Below are 19529 nucleotides of genomic sequence, written 5' to 3'. Positions count from 1 at the left end.
TGTTACCTGAAGTTGACATATGAGGAATGCTGGACACTACAGTCTTGAGAAATTGGCAAGTTTATTTCACACCCTGTAATCTCACATGGTATCACAACAGGTAGATTAATTTAGCTGAAGTAAGAGACACTTACGTGATTCCTGAAGTTTTAGTTTAGATTTTTTTAATATATAATTTCACAATCCCTTTTCAGTCTTTTTTTCTTCCCCATTCAGTTTGGCTGAAATAACCTTAAATGTTGTGCTTTGTTTCTGAATTATCAGTCAGTTGTGTGTGTGCTCAAAACTTCTATCAGAAAGTGTGAGGAAAGCATCATTTCTTTTCCAGTTAGTGGCATAAGTCATTGACAACTCTTCTTTAAATATTTAGGCAGTTTCTGCTTTATGAACTTCCTTCTGTACTCATCATTTTCCCCCAGGCTGGTGTGTAGGGGAAGAAATGACCATGCCCTGAGCTTCAGGTGCAACTCAACACCTCCATCTTTGGAGCTAACGGAAGTTTAGAAACCGTGGTGTGTAAAAAAAATTGATTTGCAGATTTTTTTGCTGTGTTCTTTAAGATCAGTATTCTGCTTTTGGCTCAGAATGCTCTTGCTGCCTGTCAGCCAGCTGTGTCAATGGAAGCTGCAGTTTAAGCAGACTTAAGAGTTTACTGCTGTAAACAGCAAGGCCACAGATGTAAACATGTGGTGGTATCTGGCATGTTTGAACTGTCCTTCAGCTCTGCAGTTTGTTTTCTTTGTACTTTGCCAACCATTGAATGGAAAAGAGGATTTTCCAGCCCACCTCTGTCTTAATGGGAATAAGGAAATAAATAGAGGTGGGCATTCCTGTACCAGTATCAGAAAGAGACCCTGCTGCTGAGAATGGCCAGAGAGAAGTGCTTAAGTTCCTCAGGTCATACCCTACTGAATATACTGAGATTTCAGAAGTACTTGGTGGCTATTGCAATTCTTAGAGTATAGGCTGCTAGTTTTAGGTTGGGTGAAGCTACGTGTTTTGTATATACAAACCACTGAGATAAAGGCATTCACTTTTACACATTGCGGCCGTGGATTTTGTCTGAGCCAGTGATGTCCAATAATGATGGTTGATGGATGGCTCTATTCTCATTGCCCCATTCCACGAGCTGTTTCATCCACCTAAAACTGTGACTTCTACTGCATGGCTGTCCTTGCAAAAATTAATTTTCTTTGGCTTTAGTCTAGGTACACTCACAAAAAGATTTAACACAGGGCCCCAAAAAGTGCTGGTTTTCAGTTACTCAGTAGAGTGAAAACATATGACACAAATAGCTGCAACAATTGAAAATATCTGTGCTTCGAGTAAAAGATCCCCAGCTTGTGCCTGCCTATTCAGCCTGAGTGCTTATTTACAGAAAAGCCCACGCTCTCACCTAAGGTTAAAGAGTCAAGTTAACACCAGCATGGGTTCTGAATGCCATTTCAGAGCCTACTAGTATCCATACCAAAGTTTTTTTGACTGCTGTGTATGTTGGAAATGTTTTATTTTAAAGAAAATTCAGATTAAATTCTTTAGGAATCAGTTTTAAAGTGAAAATATTTTGAGGAATTTATGTGCTGTTTAATAAGCCTTGCAAGCATGCTGCAATTTCTGTCACTGGGGATCCACTGGTGCTTGATAATTCAACTTCTCTAAAACAGAAATAAATTTTACAAAAGGGCATGAAACAGCATGTGAACAGTAAGTGGTATGGAGTTAGGGGTTTGCGAGGTGTTTGTTAGGTGCTTGTCTGATTTAGTCATTGATATATGTCCTGCAAAATAAGTTTTTGCCTTGGAGGCAATGCAGTGTGGAGCAACTGAGATGAGACTGATTAAGTATTAAGCTGTATTATTTTCAGTCCATAAATGAGATTTTGAAGACATGCTGGTGACATAAAGAATTGCTATAGCTGGTGAGGTTTTTTTCCCAGCCTGGACAAGCAATTCAATACCTAACAAAAATAGCCATCTATGAGCAAATAGGTAATTCAGCCAAAATAATTCTATATAATGAGGAATGATAAAGGATCTGCTTTCAAGAAAAGTAGCTATGCCAAATTGTGATGCACAAATAACAGAATTATTGAAAAGAAGAGGACATTTTGTTTGTTTCTGAAGAAGGTTATTAAAACTTGAGTCAAGAGGACAGGAGGATGGACCTGTGTTGGAGTTTATTTTTTTTAAAGGCAAGTATCTACCTGGACTACCTCTTTTTTTGTAAATATTTGTGCTGGATCTTCAGGTGACTTAAGCTGAGAGAGAGAGGTTTATGTCAGGAGAGGTGATTAATGACAAACAAATTATGCATCCTTGTGTTTTATAAAGTGCAATATTAGGCAAGATCTTTCCTCAGCCTGAAGATGTCAGAAACTTTAATTAAAACTATTTTAGGAGCCTTGTAGGCATTAATTTGGTGTCAACTGAAGATCTGCCTACATACTATATTTGTAGCTATGCAGACAGAACACACAGAACTTTTAAATGTTACAGGCTGTTATAATTTGGGACGACTTCTGAAGATTTAATGAATTCCATGTGATGATTGAAGCAGTCGGTATTAAATTAAAAATTGATGTGTGAGATAGAGATGCATACTAACATTAGTTCTGCAAGTAAAAAAAAAAAAAAATCTGTTAGTTGCTGTCACTGTTAGCAGTGACTGTCTAGTCAGCCCTGCTTATGACTAAGAGGTAAGAAAAACGGCCTTGACAGCAAAAGTGCAAAGGGAATTATTTCAGCTATTGGTGTTTTTCTTAGCTGTGAAAGCACAGATGCAATTTTAAAAGTATTAAGGTTTGTTTTGCAAATGTGCATTTTTCTAAGCATTTACAAATCTTGTTTAAAAACAAGCATTTCTTTTATTGATAATGACTATTTTTCTTATACTCACAAAAGGGTAAGAAAATAATGTTAAATCTGGAGTTTTCCTCCTATAATAGATTTTGCTGGGTGGCCCTAATGTGGCTTGGTTTAGAGATCTACCACCCACAGTGTTGTACAAACCCGAGGATCTGTGGCTTATTCGTCCATGAGACAACAGTTTTCATTGTGACAATGGGAGTGTAAAGAAACCCATCAATTCCAGGACCCATCAATTCCAAGACCTGCATGTTTTACAGGCATATCCCTCCCCCAGTTTCACCCTTGCCACCCACTGTCAAGCACAGCCTCAATTAATAGTTTACAAGCAACAGCTGCTGAAAGTTGCTGATGAGAACAGTAGATTTTACCTACAGTTTCAGCTAAAAAGAAAACTCAGAGAAAGGACCAACAGTCACCAAACACAGTGTGATGAGAACAAGGGTACATAACTCAAACCCATGGACTGAATTCCTGCGGAAATAGGCGTATACCAGCGACACAGCACCCGATTTCAGGGGGGAAAGCTTAGCCGGGCTAGCTCACTTTCTCCCTCGGGGCCACGGTACCGAGTGGCCGCTCCGTGCCCAGCAGCCACCGACCGGCAAGGGCAGCGCTGCGGCCGGAGCGGGCAGCTCTGACTGCGGACAGACAGACTGCAGCACCAAGGGTCCCGATAAAGGAGCGGGAAGGGGCCCTTGTGTGCGTCTCCAAGAGGCTTTATTCCGAAGGGAGCAAAGCTCCTCTAAAGGAGTGCAATGACACAAGAACCACCCACAGTACAATCTTATAAAGGGAGGAGGTCTCAGGGGAGGAGACAACACAGTAACCAACCAGGGGAGAACGGAGGAGGAGAACAAGGTGGGATCACATCGCCTCAGAACCAATGAGGGGTACATGAGAAGAAGAACGCTCTCCCAGAACCTATAGCAATCCAGGGATTACACAGATGACACCTTCTAGAGGGTTCTAGGAGAGGCTGGGATTCCACTTAAATGGCAAGGCAGAGGGGCAGGGCTCCAAGGATAGACATAGAAGGATCGGGAATTAGGGGTAGGTATTTGCACTAACAGACAGGAAAGGGGGGAAACAACATTGGGCTAAACCAGCTGTGAGAGGGTTACTAGGAACGAACCATTCAAACATATTGAATGTATTACAACAATAACCAAAAGGATTTTCACAACAAAGACGCACCACCACATACCAGGACCTCATGAGTTATACCACTGCAAACCAGAGAGTGAAAACAAGCAGTTCCTAAGAGCACTAAGACCATATTAATTCCATTTAGCCATAGGCAGTACACTGAGCTTGTGTTAGGCTCCTCTTACTGGCATAGGAAAGAAAGAAACATTGGGTTCAGCCCAAGGGGGAGCTGAGAACTCCTCTCTATCTTCACTGACTATTAGGGAAGAATCAAAACTGCTGAGTTTGTACAAGCTGCCAATCAAGAAAAGAATCTGAAACCATTTCAGGCTTTAACACTGACCCTGTGGTTCACTTCATTTCTTTCCGCGTAGCTTCAGCATGTTTCATGATTTTTCCCTTGCAATAGTGTCTTAGTTAAGGGTAAATTTGGGAGAGAATTTTTAAAGGGTTTTTTTTAGGAAAGTAGATTTAATTAGGGGGTTTTTTTTAATTGGTCTGGGAGAAAATATTTTTTTGGAGAAAAGTGGAAAAAAACTGTTTATTAAACAATAAAACTTAAACAATATTAAACAATAAAACTCTTTGCTCCTCTAAAAGAGATGACAAACTCAGAAAGTCCGCTCCCCAGGTTGCAGTTTAGCTCACTTAGTTTTTTATTAGTTTTTTTGGCACTGGAAATGCTGTGGCTTAGGCTTGGCCTGGTGGTCACTGATGTAAGTTGCTGGTGTTCTGTTGGGTGTTTAGTCTAGAGTAGGTTTGAACAGGTTTAAAGAAAAGGGAAAAAAGGAAAAAAAACCCCACAGTTTAGGGAACTTTTTTGTTTTAGTTAGTTAAATTAAAAGCAAAAGAGAGTTCTGTCTCACTGTCTGTCCATCCGCAGACAGTCTAGGAGTCTGGGAGTAGGAATGTGGAGGAGTGAGTTCAGTGTCTGAAAACAAACTGCGCGCTTCTTCTCTCTTCTTTTCAATCTCTGGAACAAGTCTTAAAGGTGCAAAACTTATTATTCAGCACAAACAGAACAAGACAATTGGGGATAAAAGCATCATATAGTCAACTTAGGACAAATAGTTGGGCTTTTTCTTACTATTCCTATGCTGCAAAACTGGAAGACAATAATGCTGGGAAACTCATTCAGCATTATGCAGAAGTGGTACAGCAGAGGAGGTTTCACTGGGCAGATGTCCTAATTACTAAGCACTCATTCTTTAATACACATATCAGCAGTAGAGGAACTAGGAATGAGACTAAAATTTAATTTAAGTGATCACAACTTACAGTCTCAAAGTAGGAATTTAAATTTCTTCATAGGTTTTTAAATTTAACCTGCAGGCCTAATCTGTAAAAAATATTAACTAAGCCTAAAAATTCCCAGTAAATACGTTCATGTTCGCATGGACCAAGAGACTATTACGTCTTTCTTTCTTTCTGCTTTATGCCAGGTTGCTCCTTCAGCCTGATGACTCCTTGCAGATTCTAGCACCTGTGGAAGCTGATGTGGGTTTCTATGCTTGCAATGCATCCAATGCCCTGGGATCTGACTCCGTCTCCATTGCTGTCACCCTAGCAGGTAATAGTTTAACCTCTGTGATTGCAGGATGGTCCATGTTAGTTGTGGGAACCTGGACACAAGTTGTTTGTTGGGGAACAGATGGCTGCTAAAGCTATGTAAAATGCATCAACAGAAGTACACTGGTGAAAACACAGGGTGTGAGCTCTGCAAAAACCAGAGGCTTTCATAGATAGTTTGTGAGGTTTTTGTGTCTCTGCAAGACATCAATGCTTTTTCTCACTTGCATCTGACGTGCTCTTAAAACAGTGCTTATCCTGGTTATTTGCAGCCTGTAGGGGCAGTGCAATCCAAGCCTTCCAATTTCTGTGCTTCGTTTTAAACCTAACACTGATCTCTTCAGTATAACAGATGGATTGCAGGAGTTACTCAGGTGTACATTAGGCAAGGAAGAAAACTTCCAGAGCTGAATCTTTTACAGGATCAAACACTGTGTTGTACTCAGTCACAAGTGTGGGTGACACTGTTTCAATTGTAGCAGATAGAGGTTCTCAAAAAGATTCATGTTTCTATTTCTCTAGTAACAGGTTCTAAAGCAGACTAAATATCCTGCGCTGGTTTAGATTCAATTCTGAAGAAAACTTTTCCAGATAAAAGCCAATGGCAAAGGGAGTTAGTATGAATCCAGCTTCTTCAGGGTTCCCTAGCAGACGTGGTCAGCAGGCTCACAACCACATCAGGACTAGCAGAAGGGTGAAGCAGCAAACATGAATGAAGAGCAGTTGAGAAAGGTACTGGAATAGAACAGACAATGACAGCTAATGACTGTGACAGAGCAGAGAGGTTTTACAGGAGGATCCTATTTATCACCAAGGCAAAACATGCTAAGAATACTGAAAAGCTTATTGATTTTGCAGACTTATCCATTTCACTGCTTCAGCATGTGGAAATGCTTGGAGGCTTCCAATGCATAGGCAGAACCATCAGCTGCTATTGTATCCATGTAAGACTAGAGGAAGGAAGTGCTGTTGATAAGCTTTAATTTTTAAAAAAAAATTTTGCACATACACAGAGAAAATGTCAGTTAAGAGAAGCATAAAGAAAATGTAATAAGGCAACAGTGGAAAACAATGAAGCTTAGAAAATCAGTAAATCAACTAGAAAGAGACTTTGTCTTATCCTTTAGCAGAATGGGTGAATCTTCCAGAGCAAAAAGAAAGATCTGCATCAGAGCTACAAATTACCTGTAGGCAAAACTGAAGAGACTGATCCTTTTTACATGACTGCTATCAGAAAAAACTTTGGTGAACTCCAGGCAGCAAGGTGGTAGTGCTGCTGTTAAGGTAGTGTCATATTTTAGAAGAAGCAACTCCACAGTAAACCTCTCATGCCGCACCAGCATGAAGCTGGACATGAGAATAAAAAATCATCAGTCAAAACTGGTATTCTGTCTCCATACTTCAGTGAGTGTAAAAGCCATAGTTTTTGTATATGTTGTGGCAATATTTCGTATGACGCGGTAAAAATAAAACATTAAGTATACCTGTGACACAGGAAGACTTTAAGCTTTTTGCTTATAATTAATTATCAAAGCTGTAATTTAAACTTTTAGGTGAACTAACATTCATGCTTCCCTGACTCAAGCAGAACTCCTCTTGGGAACTGGTATACTTTTGCATCTCACATCCAAGGCAAAGAGCTGAACAGCCTAAAAACTGAGGCCATAAATATCAAAGTGAAATACTGAGCAGTTTTTGGAGCAAAGTAACAATCTTTTTGCCATAATGGAAGTATTTTCTCCAAAAAACATGGAAAGCTGAGATCATCTGAGAGGAATTAAGAATGGGGAAGAAAGCTTATTTCATTGAAGAATTTTCTGATTAATTTTACACATGCATGGAAAAAAAAAAAACAAGACAGTGGAATATGCTCCTTTTTGTTTTCACAATGGTTTCCTACTCATTTATGGGTTGAACAACTAAAAGATTTTTAATCTTGTGGTGGGGTTATGGAAACCAATCAACCAATCAGGAAAATAAAAGGCTGATAGGATAGCTGAAGAATTTTTCTTTTCTTTAGATTTTGCCAAAAATATCAAAACTTTTGGAGGTTTTCAAACAATAAAGTATAGTATTTTACTTAGCTATTCTTGGGCATTCAAATAAATTAAATCATTAAAATCATCAAGTTAAAAAATGTCAAGTACTAAAAATTACCAAACTGATATGACAGGAGTTACAAATGAATGGTATCTTTTAAAAGCCCTGAAAATACAGCTATATGGAGAGATTTATATTTAAGACTGACTTAAATTTCCAGAGCTCTCCATGAGCTCAATGAAATCAAATTATTTTTCTCAGATCCATCTTTTCTTTGTTGGTCAGTGCCAAATTAACATACAAATAAAGCTAGTGATAGACATTAGCCTGAAACTGCAGCTTTTGGAGGCAAATGAGGATATCTGGTTTTGTATCTGATCATTTATTTCAAATGGGGAGAAAAAAAGGTCTTTATAGATTTTTGGAAAATTATGTGTTTGAAAATGCAACACTGAGTCAAAAACACCCAAGTCCCATGTGATTTGAAGCAATTCTGTGATGTTCTGCTCTTCCTGCAACATCCTGACTGCAGAGCAGTTTTTCTGAGACAGGGGAGCACCTTAATTCAGCTCTTGTTGGCTCTGCTGCATTAGTCCTCTCTCTCAAAGCTAAGCTTGGGTACCCCTGACCTGTTTTTCAAGCATCCCTTTACAGTAACCCTACAAAAGGATTTGCAGAAGGTTTCTTGAATCACTGATGGTGGATAACTTCTTAAGTAATCCTACAAAGACACAACAGCAGCAAAACAGCTTGACTTGCTCTTGCCAATGTTGAATGCACATTTTATTGTGGGCAAAGCAGTAGCTGTAGAAGAGGTAAACCCCTTCCCATCAGATAACCTGTTTTGTTTTATCTAAAATGTGTAGTAACAGTGTATGGCATTAATTCAGTTTATATCCCTCATCTTCTTCTGCTGGCCATTATGAGAAAACTTTCTGGTTTTGCTCTGATCTTCCCCACCCTGAAGTTTCCACTGTAGGTTAAGGAAACCATGATCAATGTGTAGAAACAGTTTGCATGTTGCTCTAAACTTTCTCTGCTGTGCTTGTAGCCATCACTCAGGCTCCTGGGTTTGGTCTTTACCAAAGGGTGGTGGTGCAGCTGCAGCACCAGGCAAGCATCTCACTGCAGCTCCACTTGTGCTGGTGTTTATTGATTCAGCTGTTTCTCCTGTATGTCCATATGGCTTTAATGCTATTCTGCCTCTGCTTCAAGCATGCCTTTTCTTTTTTCGAGATAGCTTTACCCATGGAATTTGGTGACACTGAAATAATGTCAAAAAGCAGGTGGCCTTACACTTTGTTTCCCCTTATCCACCTGCCTGTTGTGTGTACTTTCACAAAGAGTGTTCCAGCCTATCTATCCCATTGTGACTCCAATGTGCTTGTTATGATAAACTGTGGTGCTTCTTTTATGCAGGAAAGCCACTGATAAAGGCATCAAGAGCTACCATGATCAACACTGAATCACCTGCTGTCACTGTTGATATTGGAAGCATGCTGAAAACAATCCAGAAAGCAAATGTTAGCATTAACTGCCAGGTTGCAGGTAAAAAATTATTCTCTCCTGTGCAGGTGCCTTTGGCTATAAATTTCTGTGGGATTCTTTGCTAAATGGATATCTCCAGTTGCAGCTGAGTGAAATTGCAAGGCTTTCCTAGGTCTTGGACAAACTTCATTGCTTTCATTAATTCTGATCATAGAACTTGTCCTCCTTTTATCCACACCAAACAAGGCAAGTGGCTTAAGAAAATTGGGCTCAAAAAAAAAAAACAAACAATGAGACACAACTGAGTCAATGAGACGCATTGTTGTGAGATACATAGTATGGTATGGATGCAACAAAACCGATACATATGGCTGCCTGTTGGGGATGTTCAGGTACAATATACAAGCATGGACTGACTAATTTTGTCACTGATGGGCATCTTAAAAATCACTCCAGCTAGTTTCTTCTTTTGCTGCCAAACTTATTTTACATTAAAGGCATGTTAGCACTCTTTTTTTTTTTTTCTGGGTTTTTTTCTTTTTTTTTTTTTTTTTTGTCTTAGAAGTGCAGGAGTTTAGAGGACTTCTACTGAAAGAGTTTTTTCCCTAAAACTGTTTTCCAGTCCGAGACTGAATATCCCTCAGTCTTACAGTGACAGTTTTCTTCTTTCCAGTGGTAATTAAAATGGGTTGACCTTATCTCTGTGTGGCAGTCCTATGGCTGTTGGGAACAGGAGGAGGAGCTGGGAAATCTCTAAAGACCTGGGGCTATACCATGGTTTCATTACACTTTTATGCATGGTATGACACAATCTTGCAATCAGACTGGTGTCCAGTGTCTTTCAAGGAAGAAGATGAAAATGATACCTAGCTTTTTTTTTTCCCCAGGCCTCACCATGCTCACCTGCATGGACATTGTGTGAAAGAGACTAAATATTACATTAACACAAATTATTTTGGATTTCTCTCTCTGGATTCTCTTAGCTGCCCAGACACATAACGCACAGATTCAGACAGTTATTGCTGATCTTAAGTGTAGCCATTTCTCTTCCCCAAAAGCACCATGTAAGCAACAGGATGTGACTAAACAAAGTTTCCACAGTACTTATAATATCAGAAAACTACAGGAGGTAAGCACAAAATGGTCAGGGGCACAGATTCAAAGTCTTTTCTGAGAGGAAAATAATCTCTAGCAATTTTGTGTAAGTCACCCACTATGACAATATCCAAAATGGAAAATTTTAGCTGTGTCTTCTCATCCAATAGAAGGCTTTTTGCTATCTAGTATCTGTATATTGGAATCTTCTGCGACACAGAAGACATTTTCTTAAATCCTAATTTTCTCCATGGGTGAAAAAAAATATCTTCTGCTACTGCCTCTGCAGAAAATGTTAACTGTGTTGACACCAGAGATTCATGCCCTTGAAATTATCATAACATCCCAGCTTGGAGTTTGTGATTTTACAAAAAGAATAAGAGAGTGAGTAATGAGGACAGATATGTTTTATGGTCACTAGAATCCTAATTTTGTAAAAATAGTGTTAACAATTCAACAGCAATTACAAAGCTACCTTGAGGAATGATCCAAGAACAGTGATTTCTATCAACTCCCTCACCTGCACCTGGAAAATGAACCGGCTCATAAAACCTTTAACATAGTATGAGAATAAATGTAATTTTCTTCCTAATGTAAGCACAAACTTTTTGCTTTGGCATCAGCTTTACGATTATTCAGCCTTTTATATAGTTTTGATCACCCTTAGAACAATCAATTCTAAGGATAAGAGTAACATGCACTACTTCTGTAGTCAGCAAATCTGTTGTATCCTAGAGACTTCTTTTGGGTAGATAAACTTTATATCTGTATAGTTTGCCAAAGCTCCCCAGAAAACATTAACAATGAAATGTCTACTAAATCATAGTAAATTAATATGCAACAGTTAATGCAATAACATGAACTGGCAATTAAAAATAGATTAGTATGTGAGAGCAAAGTTAACACAGTTAGAAGGCAAACTAGCATATCCAGAAATTATGTGGAGACTTGTCTGGATGAAAACAGCTCTTCACACAGTCTTGTAAAGATACAGTTTTTTGTTCTAGTACTTTCTCTCTAGTCATGTCAGGATGTCATGAGCCAGCACAACCAATGAGAGTTCATCCCATTAATATAAGCTGTGTTTCTATCACTGTGCTGTTCAGCCTCTTGTATAGGACCATGTGTGTATTGGATCTGGATATCTCACCTCATGTAAGGACACATTTTTACTGAGAGTCAGCAGTACAGCAGAATAGATACTTACAAGAGAAGTATTAAGGATCAGTTGTGGTATTCTCTAAAGCTGTGTTTTCTGTCAAGGGCCAGAAATATACACTTGCTGCTGACACATGTTCATAAACCTGGAGAAGGCTTCTTAAAAGGAGAGATAATGGAAGAGTACACAATCAAAGCCTAGGGAGTAATTTTATATTATTTTCCAGCTTCTTAAGACAGGCATAAGCACTGTCGAAGTCTGTCTTCTGAGTTGAAATCTATAGATATTAACTAAAGGTCAAGGGGAAATAGAATCATTCTGGATGCATTAGAGTTTAATTGGCACCTGATGTGATTTATGTCAAGATGAAACTCTATTTCAGTTTTACCACAAAGACAGTGTCATGGTTTTGATCAAGATTGAAAGCCAACATTATTTCACTTGACGTAATGTCATTTCTTTGTCTATAAAGGTGAAGGAATATATTTTTCAACTATTGTTAGGTGATTGTTGTCAATTCCAGACTTCTCCGAAACTAATCCTAGGGGAACTCCCACCCAAAAGTCACTCAGGTGTCTTGCAGATGCCTGTGACTGCCATTTAGAGAATTTGCTCCAAGCCTCAGAAAGCCAGCAGCATTTTTGGTGGGGGTAACTTTACTGCTGTGCAGTATTTCACTTAAAAATAGAATGTGAGAGCAATTTGGATCACATCAGCATCACTATGGAACTTTCTGTTGATTTCAGCACTTAAACTGTGCAAATATTCATTTGCATACCAGAAGCTTCAAGCAATATGGCCTAGACTATCACTGAAAATCCAGTCTGATATGTAAGAAGGAACCAGTTTTAAAAATCTTGTTTATAGGGCATTCTGCAAAATGTCATGTACAATTAGCAACTGTTGAGTCAGAACAGGTTTGTAAGGGTGACTTAAAACATGTTACCTTCCTGTCCTTTACCTCCTTGTATCTTTGTTGTTCTAATTTGCAGTTCTCTCCGTTCTCCTAAACAGCCATTTTCTCTGTATTTCACCTACATGCTGGAGGTTTAATTTTCTAGTTCTTGCCTTGATTTATGGCCCATGTTTATTCATCAGCTATACCAGACTGTGAAATATTATTCACTATTTCAAGAATGTTGTGGCACTGGAAACTAGTCATCACTGCTAGAAACTTGTATTGCAATGCTTCCTTTCTCCCAGAGCTACTGGTTTAGCAAAATTATCTCAACTGGCTTACACAATTCTGATTACTAGTATTCCAGATTGGCTTTTTGTGCTGGACACATGCACATTGATGGAAGGGAAAGCTGAAGAAGAATAGACTCGGGTAACTGCCTAAAGTCTTGCCTGCCCAGCAAAGTGCGTTCTGTTTGCAGCTGGCACCTCTCAGACTTTGAGTCTCTGTGATTCTTCTGCGAGGGAAACACTCAGCCCTCTGTCCTCTGGCATCTGCCAGTACCTGGCAGAGCCGATTGAAATGCTCTTGCTACCCCTTGCGGCAGGGATGCGACATGATGTGTTTGCTCATCCCTGTGCTGGCTGCCTCCTGCTCCCATCTCGAGGCTGCGTGTGTCACTGAAGTTGGGAGCTCAAAAGAAAATAAAACTGCTGCTCATTGACATACGCTGCTCATCTTCCCCAAAGCAAACTGTGGGAACATCTGCACCTGCAAGTCTCCTGTTGGTGTGGAAACATTGACAGGAGAAGGACATGCTTGTAGAACTCAATTAGAACAACATTTTTGTAGCACTGGTGAACATTTTGTAGGCAGAATGCATTTTTCTTAGATTCAACAGCAACATCTCAACATTAAAGGGGTCTCACTTTTAACCCCTGTTTCTTCTGCTGCTAGTGAAATGCAGAGGAATCTGCCTGTCTAGACTAGGACTATCTGAGTAGCTGCCTGCAAGAAGCAAATTAATTGGGTCTGTCTCTGTATTTATTTTGTTGTTTTATTTGAGTCACTGCTCTAAAGGCCTACGGCCATATGAAATCTTCCTTGTCCCTTCCCCTTTTTCTTTAGCCTTCACTCAGTGCTTCCCATCTCTTCTTCCACTGTTTGCCTTCCAAGTATTTTTGCCTGCCTTGTAATACTTACTTGTGTTGGTTACACTTTGCCAATGTTTTTCCAGGTGTTCCTGAAGCAAAAGTTACTTGGTTTAAGAACAAGGTCAAGCTGTCCTCTACTCATCATCTGCATAATGGGTTGCTGTTAATAGCAAATGTTTCTCTATCAGATCAAGGGTTATACTCCTGCAAGGCATCCAATCTTCACGGGGAAGTAACTGAAAGCTCCCAGCTGTTGGTTCTTGGTAAGTCCAGGTTATTTTGGTACTTTGGACTGGCAACAACAGTAATGTGGCTACCGGCACATCCAGATGGCAGAACTAACTGGTTGTTGTGGAAAGAGGAAATGGCATGCAGACAGCCCTGTTCTAAAGAAAGCATCAGTCTCCATTTGAACTCTGAGCAGCATCAGCTGAACCAAGGTGGTGGTGAAAGGAAAGTGGATAAGGAGAAAATGTCTAATAACAGGGATTGCACCTCCCAGTCCCAAGATACTCAGTTTAACTCTTTCAGACTTGCTAGGTAAGAAAAGCATTTATTAACCATATCTTAAAGTGACTATCTTAAAATGAGAGTGATGGCACTTTTTCCCTGTGGAGTGCTCTGTCTCTGCTGAGCAGTCTTTCCATTCAAGGCTGTGTGATACTGACCCACTTCACAAAGGACCATAAAACCAGTGCCCTTCTAAAAAGTACATCTCAAGTTCTGTGAATGCTGAATTTTACTTTCCTCCATGTTTTTAAACACCAGATTGAAAGGCCATCTGGGTGATTTGAAAGAGAGTGGCAGCTGTGAAACGAGTGGAAGTGGTACCTGGTTGGAACTGGAATTGTGGAAAGGGCAATTGTGGGAAAGGCGTTTCCTTTCCTAGTAACTCATCTTCTACAATTTCTGCGTGCCTGGCAGATGACTGATCCACACAGACTTTTTAAGTACTTTAGTAGTGCATTTGGTGGTGAAATCTCAAATTTTGAAACCTATTGCCCATGAAAGGGGCAATGCTATTAGAGCATCCACTACAGCTCTCATGTTTCATAACTAGTGAGCTTTCATAACTTGTGAACTTCCATTACAGTGAGATTTTCACAGACAATACTGAAATGAAGGTTCAAACTTTTCTCCTGCTAATCCAGACTGACTCTAGAATCTCAGTCTAAAAAAACAATTTGGAAAAAAATTCTGCTGAGTTTCAGCCTATAAATAAAGACTCCCAGATGATCTCTAAATCCTTTTCTGATCATTATAGATGGCTTAGCTTTTAAAGATGGTAAGTTACTGTGAGTTATGCAAGCTGCTTATGTTTGTAAGCAAATTACATTTTTAGCTCCTTCATGGAACAGTTTAGAGAGAGCAGTTTAGGCATCCTTGACCTATACTCCTGGTGCTGAATGGTATCAGCAGTAGAAAACTTGCATAGTGTGCTCCGGGATCTAATTGAAAGGGGATGAAGCCACTATTTGTTGTGATCAAATATCACATCATTTTCATGACAGGCAGAATTGGGAATGCTAAGCATTACCTCAATTTTTAAAATAGCATTGTGATTAGTAAACAACTAAATCCTGTAGTTCTCAGCATAGACTGATCCTCTTGAGCTCTGAACTCTTAGTCCTTTGGAGTTCTGCCTAAGTGTACCACTGGATCTGGCAATATTATAACCATATTTAATTAGGACTTGATCCAGGTTGTAGCAGACACTAAAAAGTTTTTCATTATTGTCATGAACATTTCATTTGGCCTCTATGTTGTATACATTTGCTTTTTCTTCCAAGCTGCTATTATCTCTTGATACCATATAACTCTGTCTCATACAAATAAGGACAACTAGAATGCTGTTGTAACCTTCAAAGATGATTTCTTAAAGTTTGTGGTCACATTGATACAGATGTTATTTTAATAGTTTCTCCAACACCTTACCTCACAGGAGGCAAAGTTTCAGTAGTTATCCAAAGTTGCTTAATCTGCCCCTCTGAAATGGCAATGTTGCAGCACTGTGAAAATTGCAGCAATATCTGGGGGGGGGGGGGGGGGGGGGGGGGGGGAATGGGTTGGTGGTGGGAGAGGAGAAGTGGGGTCTATATCCCAAGATGTTTTCTGCTATAGTGTTGCTCATTCTCCCAATATGTTACCAGAGCCTCCACGACCTCTTCCTTACCTAGAAGACTTGACAGCAGTGCTTAGCAGTGCTGGGCCCAGCACCCATTCAGTGCTGACTTCTCCTTCAGGAACAAAACTGACTGTCAGTCCAGGGAGCTCTGCTCTCATAGGTAAGTCAAGTGTTATAAGATTTTTAGATTTTAATGTCTTTCGATTTACATTGCAGTTATGCATCTGGATAACCTTTACATTAAGGATTTGGTTATCCAGACGCAGGCACAGAGACAAAAGCCATCAAACCAATGGTTTGTTGTGCATCATAATCACTGCCAAATACTTTTTAGACCTCAGAAATTCATTTTTAAAAAGAAGGTGCTTTAATTAGTCCAAAGCTGCATGCAGAATAAGGGCTCCATGGTGCCACCCTTTATGTATATACAGCACCCTGTAAGAAACAGTTCCTGCCCTGGGGGGCTGCCAGTTATGGCAATTATTCAACACAAAGACGTGGCAGACCAGAGTGATACTTGATCTAAAAGAAGAGACGTTGGTGGTTCTGTTTTAATTTTTCTTCTGCATTTGGGTAGTTGCCTTTCCATGTGCCTGCTACTCATGTTGTATATCCCTCTTCAGAGCCTTTCCCACAGTTTGTCCTATCCTTCTCTACACGTTTTGATCTTGAAAGCTCTCTGTTTTAATCTGTTTATTTTATGTCTCCTTCTTATTTCACACAGTCAGTGTTTGCATGAACCTATATAAGGAATCATTCATCCCAAATGAATGCTTTTCTTCTTTTCATCCTTTTCTGCCTTCCATATAGCTTTACCCTCTTTACACAGCAAGTTCTTCTTGTAAACTGTAAACTCCTGTAAATTCCTTTCAGATCTGTGGATGTGATTTGTTTGCAAAGAGATTTTTATTCTTTACTAAATTTCAGGGTATATTTGTTTTATGATTTCATTTCACAGGCTGCTTTCAAACTCTATTGTCAGGCTGAGATAGGCAAACTGCTTCCCTAATGAACACATTAATGCATACCATGAAAACTTGTCAAGCCCTACAACTTCAGAGCCATCTTTACTCCTTTTAGAGGTAGGGATTTGGAACTTTTGGCAAGGGCTCTGCAGATGTGATGTCCTGAGGGTTAATGCATCTCTGCACTTTTCAAAGTATTCTTTCCTCCCATTTAATAGCAATTCTAAGATTTTGTTTTCATGATGGAGACATTCTATTTATATTTTTAGTTTTGTGTGGTTTACTTTTCCAAGTATCTGCATACATTTGCAATGGCTTTTAGCCTGCAGCTCTGGATTACATTTCTGCTAGCACAAAAACTGCATTGAAATAGTCCTCAGTGGGGAAAATATCATAGGTATTTACTAGCATTGAATAAATCATTTTGAGTATGGTTTTATTGTGTTCACTGATTTAAGACTGGGTCATACTCCTGTTTCATCCATTTCCTCTCAGATTTCTAAGAAGAGGACTTTAGGAGTTTCAGGCAGTTCTTATTGTTTAAAGGAAGTAATTGAATGACAAAGGGTTTTCTGCACTGCCTGCATACAACCACATCCAGATCAATTTCATTTGGCCATGTTGCTCTGTACCCTGCTGTTTCACTTCATGGGCAAGGAAATTCCATGGACTGTAATTGCAAAATAGCGAACCAGTTTAATTCTTGAGGCGGCTCCCTCAACTTCGCTGGAGTTTTAGTGGTTTGAATTTGAGCCTTGTTATTATTCAAACCCAGGAAAATCTTCTGAGATTTTTTTTCTAACAATATATTGTCATGGAATGGGCTATCCAGTAAATTAGAAAATTGTCCATTGAGTCTTTCCATTCTACTACCCACCCAATCAGCTTTAATCCTGCTAATTCTTTCATCATTTATTATGTTGAGGTGTTGGCTCTACATTTCCTGGATGTCCCATATAAGAACTTTGGGTATATAAATTGCTATGTATGAGATCCCTTGTCTGTGCTATTGTTAGGCGCCAGTCTCTCTTGGGACTCAATGGTATTCAATTAGACATATATTTGGAAATCTAGGGATATGAGGAATTGCTGAGTAGTGAAGGAAAACAGGATATGTGCAAAGGAACAGAGTGAAATGTGAAGAAAAGGAGTGATAAGTAAGCTCTGGGTGAACTTTTTATTTTACTGGATTTAAAGACAACAAAGGTGAAAAATTATGTTAGAAACCTGGATAAAGGCACACATGGGTTTGCCAGAATTTAAGAAATATGGGAGTCAAAACTTCATTAACCACTGGTTTCATGACTTGGGGGGTCAGAAAAAATGCAAACAGCAAATATTAATACAGCAATGGAAAGCTGCAGATGAGAACTTGTTTGGAAACTAACATCTGTATCAAATAGAAAAAAAATTATAAACTGAGCTGCAAGGAGATAAATAGAACTTCCAGGTTATTATACATGTTATACACTGTCTTTTACAAAGTGGATTTGTGCAATGCTTCCACCATCATTTCAACCATGTAAAATTATTGACTTGCGGTCTGGAATCATCTCTTATGGGTTTCTTCTACTTAAATTTCAGGGGGGTTGCTGAAGATAAAGATCAGTGTCATAACACACCTGGTTTGGAGGTTTTCCTTCTCATTGCAAGGGTCATTGAGAAGTCATTTATGTGCCTTCACAATAAGATCAGAGAAACTATCTATTAAAAGACTCATGCCTTGCCCACAGAGCGAGCAACATTTTTATCTTATATACTTCTTTTGCTTTTAAAGTTTTGAGATTCCAGCTAGCTTTCTAGGCCCAAGTCATCATTCAGTTGAAGAGCATGACGTAGATGGTGGCTTGCACAGATGGATGCTTACCCTGCTCCTTCACAAATGCTGAAAATGTGCAGAGTACTGCAGTCCTCCCCAGTCCTCGCATTCATTGTCAGGTTGTGTAGTAGTCACTTGTCTGCCATCTGCAGATCACACACCTGAATGACAGGACTATCTCCAAAGCAGAGCTGGATCACCCATGAGCTTGGAAATCTTTCTGGGTTTTGTGGTATTGCAAAGTTACAATCAGTGATGAGCCACAGACTGTCATGCACAGTTCATGGCAGACACACAGAAAGACTTTACATTATACATAAAATAAAACACTGTTGATTTCTGAAGTGACACAAATTTACATTTCTCTGGAAAGTTTTCACATTAGATCTTAATCTTATTAATGTTTCTGTCTTTGGGACTTTTTAAATTTTGGTTACATTTTTCCTGAAGGTTGGTGATGAAAATATAATAAGAACACCACTCTTTTCACCACAGAAAAAGTATTTTGTTGGTAAGAATTTTTGTGTTTTAAAAATATTCATGACCATTTAACCTCTGTCAATTCTGATTACTTTATGGTGTTATCTTTTGGAATTATAGAAACATCCTAAGCTCATGTATTTTCAATAGTTTTTCAATGCTACAAGTATCAATGAATTTTTTTTTTACACAAGTCCTTAGACACATTCCCTGAGTCTTCATCTTTGTAAATGTTAATAGTGGCAGAAACCAAGCTTGTAGGATCCAGTGTTCCTGACTTCTAACATTCCTGCAGAAAAGGCTTTGGGCCTACCAAGAATATGTGTTTTCATTTGGGTTCAAGCTTGTTATTCCCTGTATTTGAATATAATTCAGTGGGAAACTGAGGATCTTACAAATCCTCTTGGAGATTCACTACAACTTCTCATATATATTGTATTATTATTGGAGACCAATAATCAGCAGACTTGGCAAAAGACATAAAATATGATTTTAAAATATGTCCTTGTTTCAGCACTGAGCAATACTGAACGTGTTTTAATTGTTTGTACAGGGGAAGATGAGGCTTTAGTGACTTTGACATCTATACATTGGTTACATTTAAGTGAGAGTTTTTGCAGGAACATTGGAAAAAGTTTCAGAAATTAATACTTCTAGAATTATGAACATGTAGTACTCCCTTTAAAATTTCAGGCTGAAGTAAAGAAGGCAGACGAAAAATGCT

At 39.1% G+C, this 19529-nt stretch overlaps 1 protein-coding gene across 1 annotated transcript in view; it reads left to right on the top strand.

Annotated features, from left to right (window-relative positions):
- Positions 1 to 19529, top strand: part of ADAMTSL1 (ADAMTS like 1) — a 178290-nt gene that overhangs the window by 137576 nt on the left and 21185 nt on the right. Inside the window, exons 20-23 of the mRNA XM_059874000.1 lie at positions 5456 to 5583; positions 9042 to 9170; positions 13500 to 13679; positions 15567 to 15701. Of these exons, the coding sequence (XP_059729983.1) occupies positions 5456 to 5583; positions 9042 to 9170; positions 13500 to 13679; positions 15567 to 15701 (572 nt within the window). The remainder of the gene's footprint in view (positions 1 to 5455; positions 5584 to 9041; positions 9171 to 13499; positions 13680 to 15566; positions 15702 to 19529) is intronic.

This window comes from Haemorhous mexicanus, chromosome Z, assembly GCF_027477595.1.
Source record: "Haemorhous mexicanus isolate bHaeMex1 chromosome Z, bHaeMex1.pri, whole genome shotgun sequence".
Classification (NCBI taxonomy): Eukaryota; Metazoa; Chordata; class Aves; order Passeriformes; family Fringillidae; genus Haemorhous; species Haemorhous mexicanus.
Note: the sequence above shows the minus strand (reverse complement) of the source record. Positions and strands in the feature narration are given on the sequence as shown.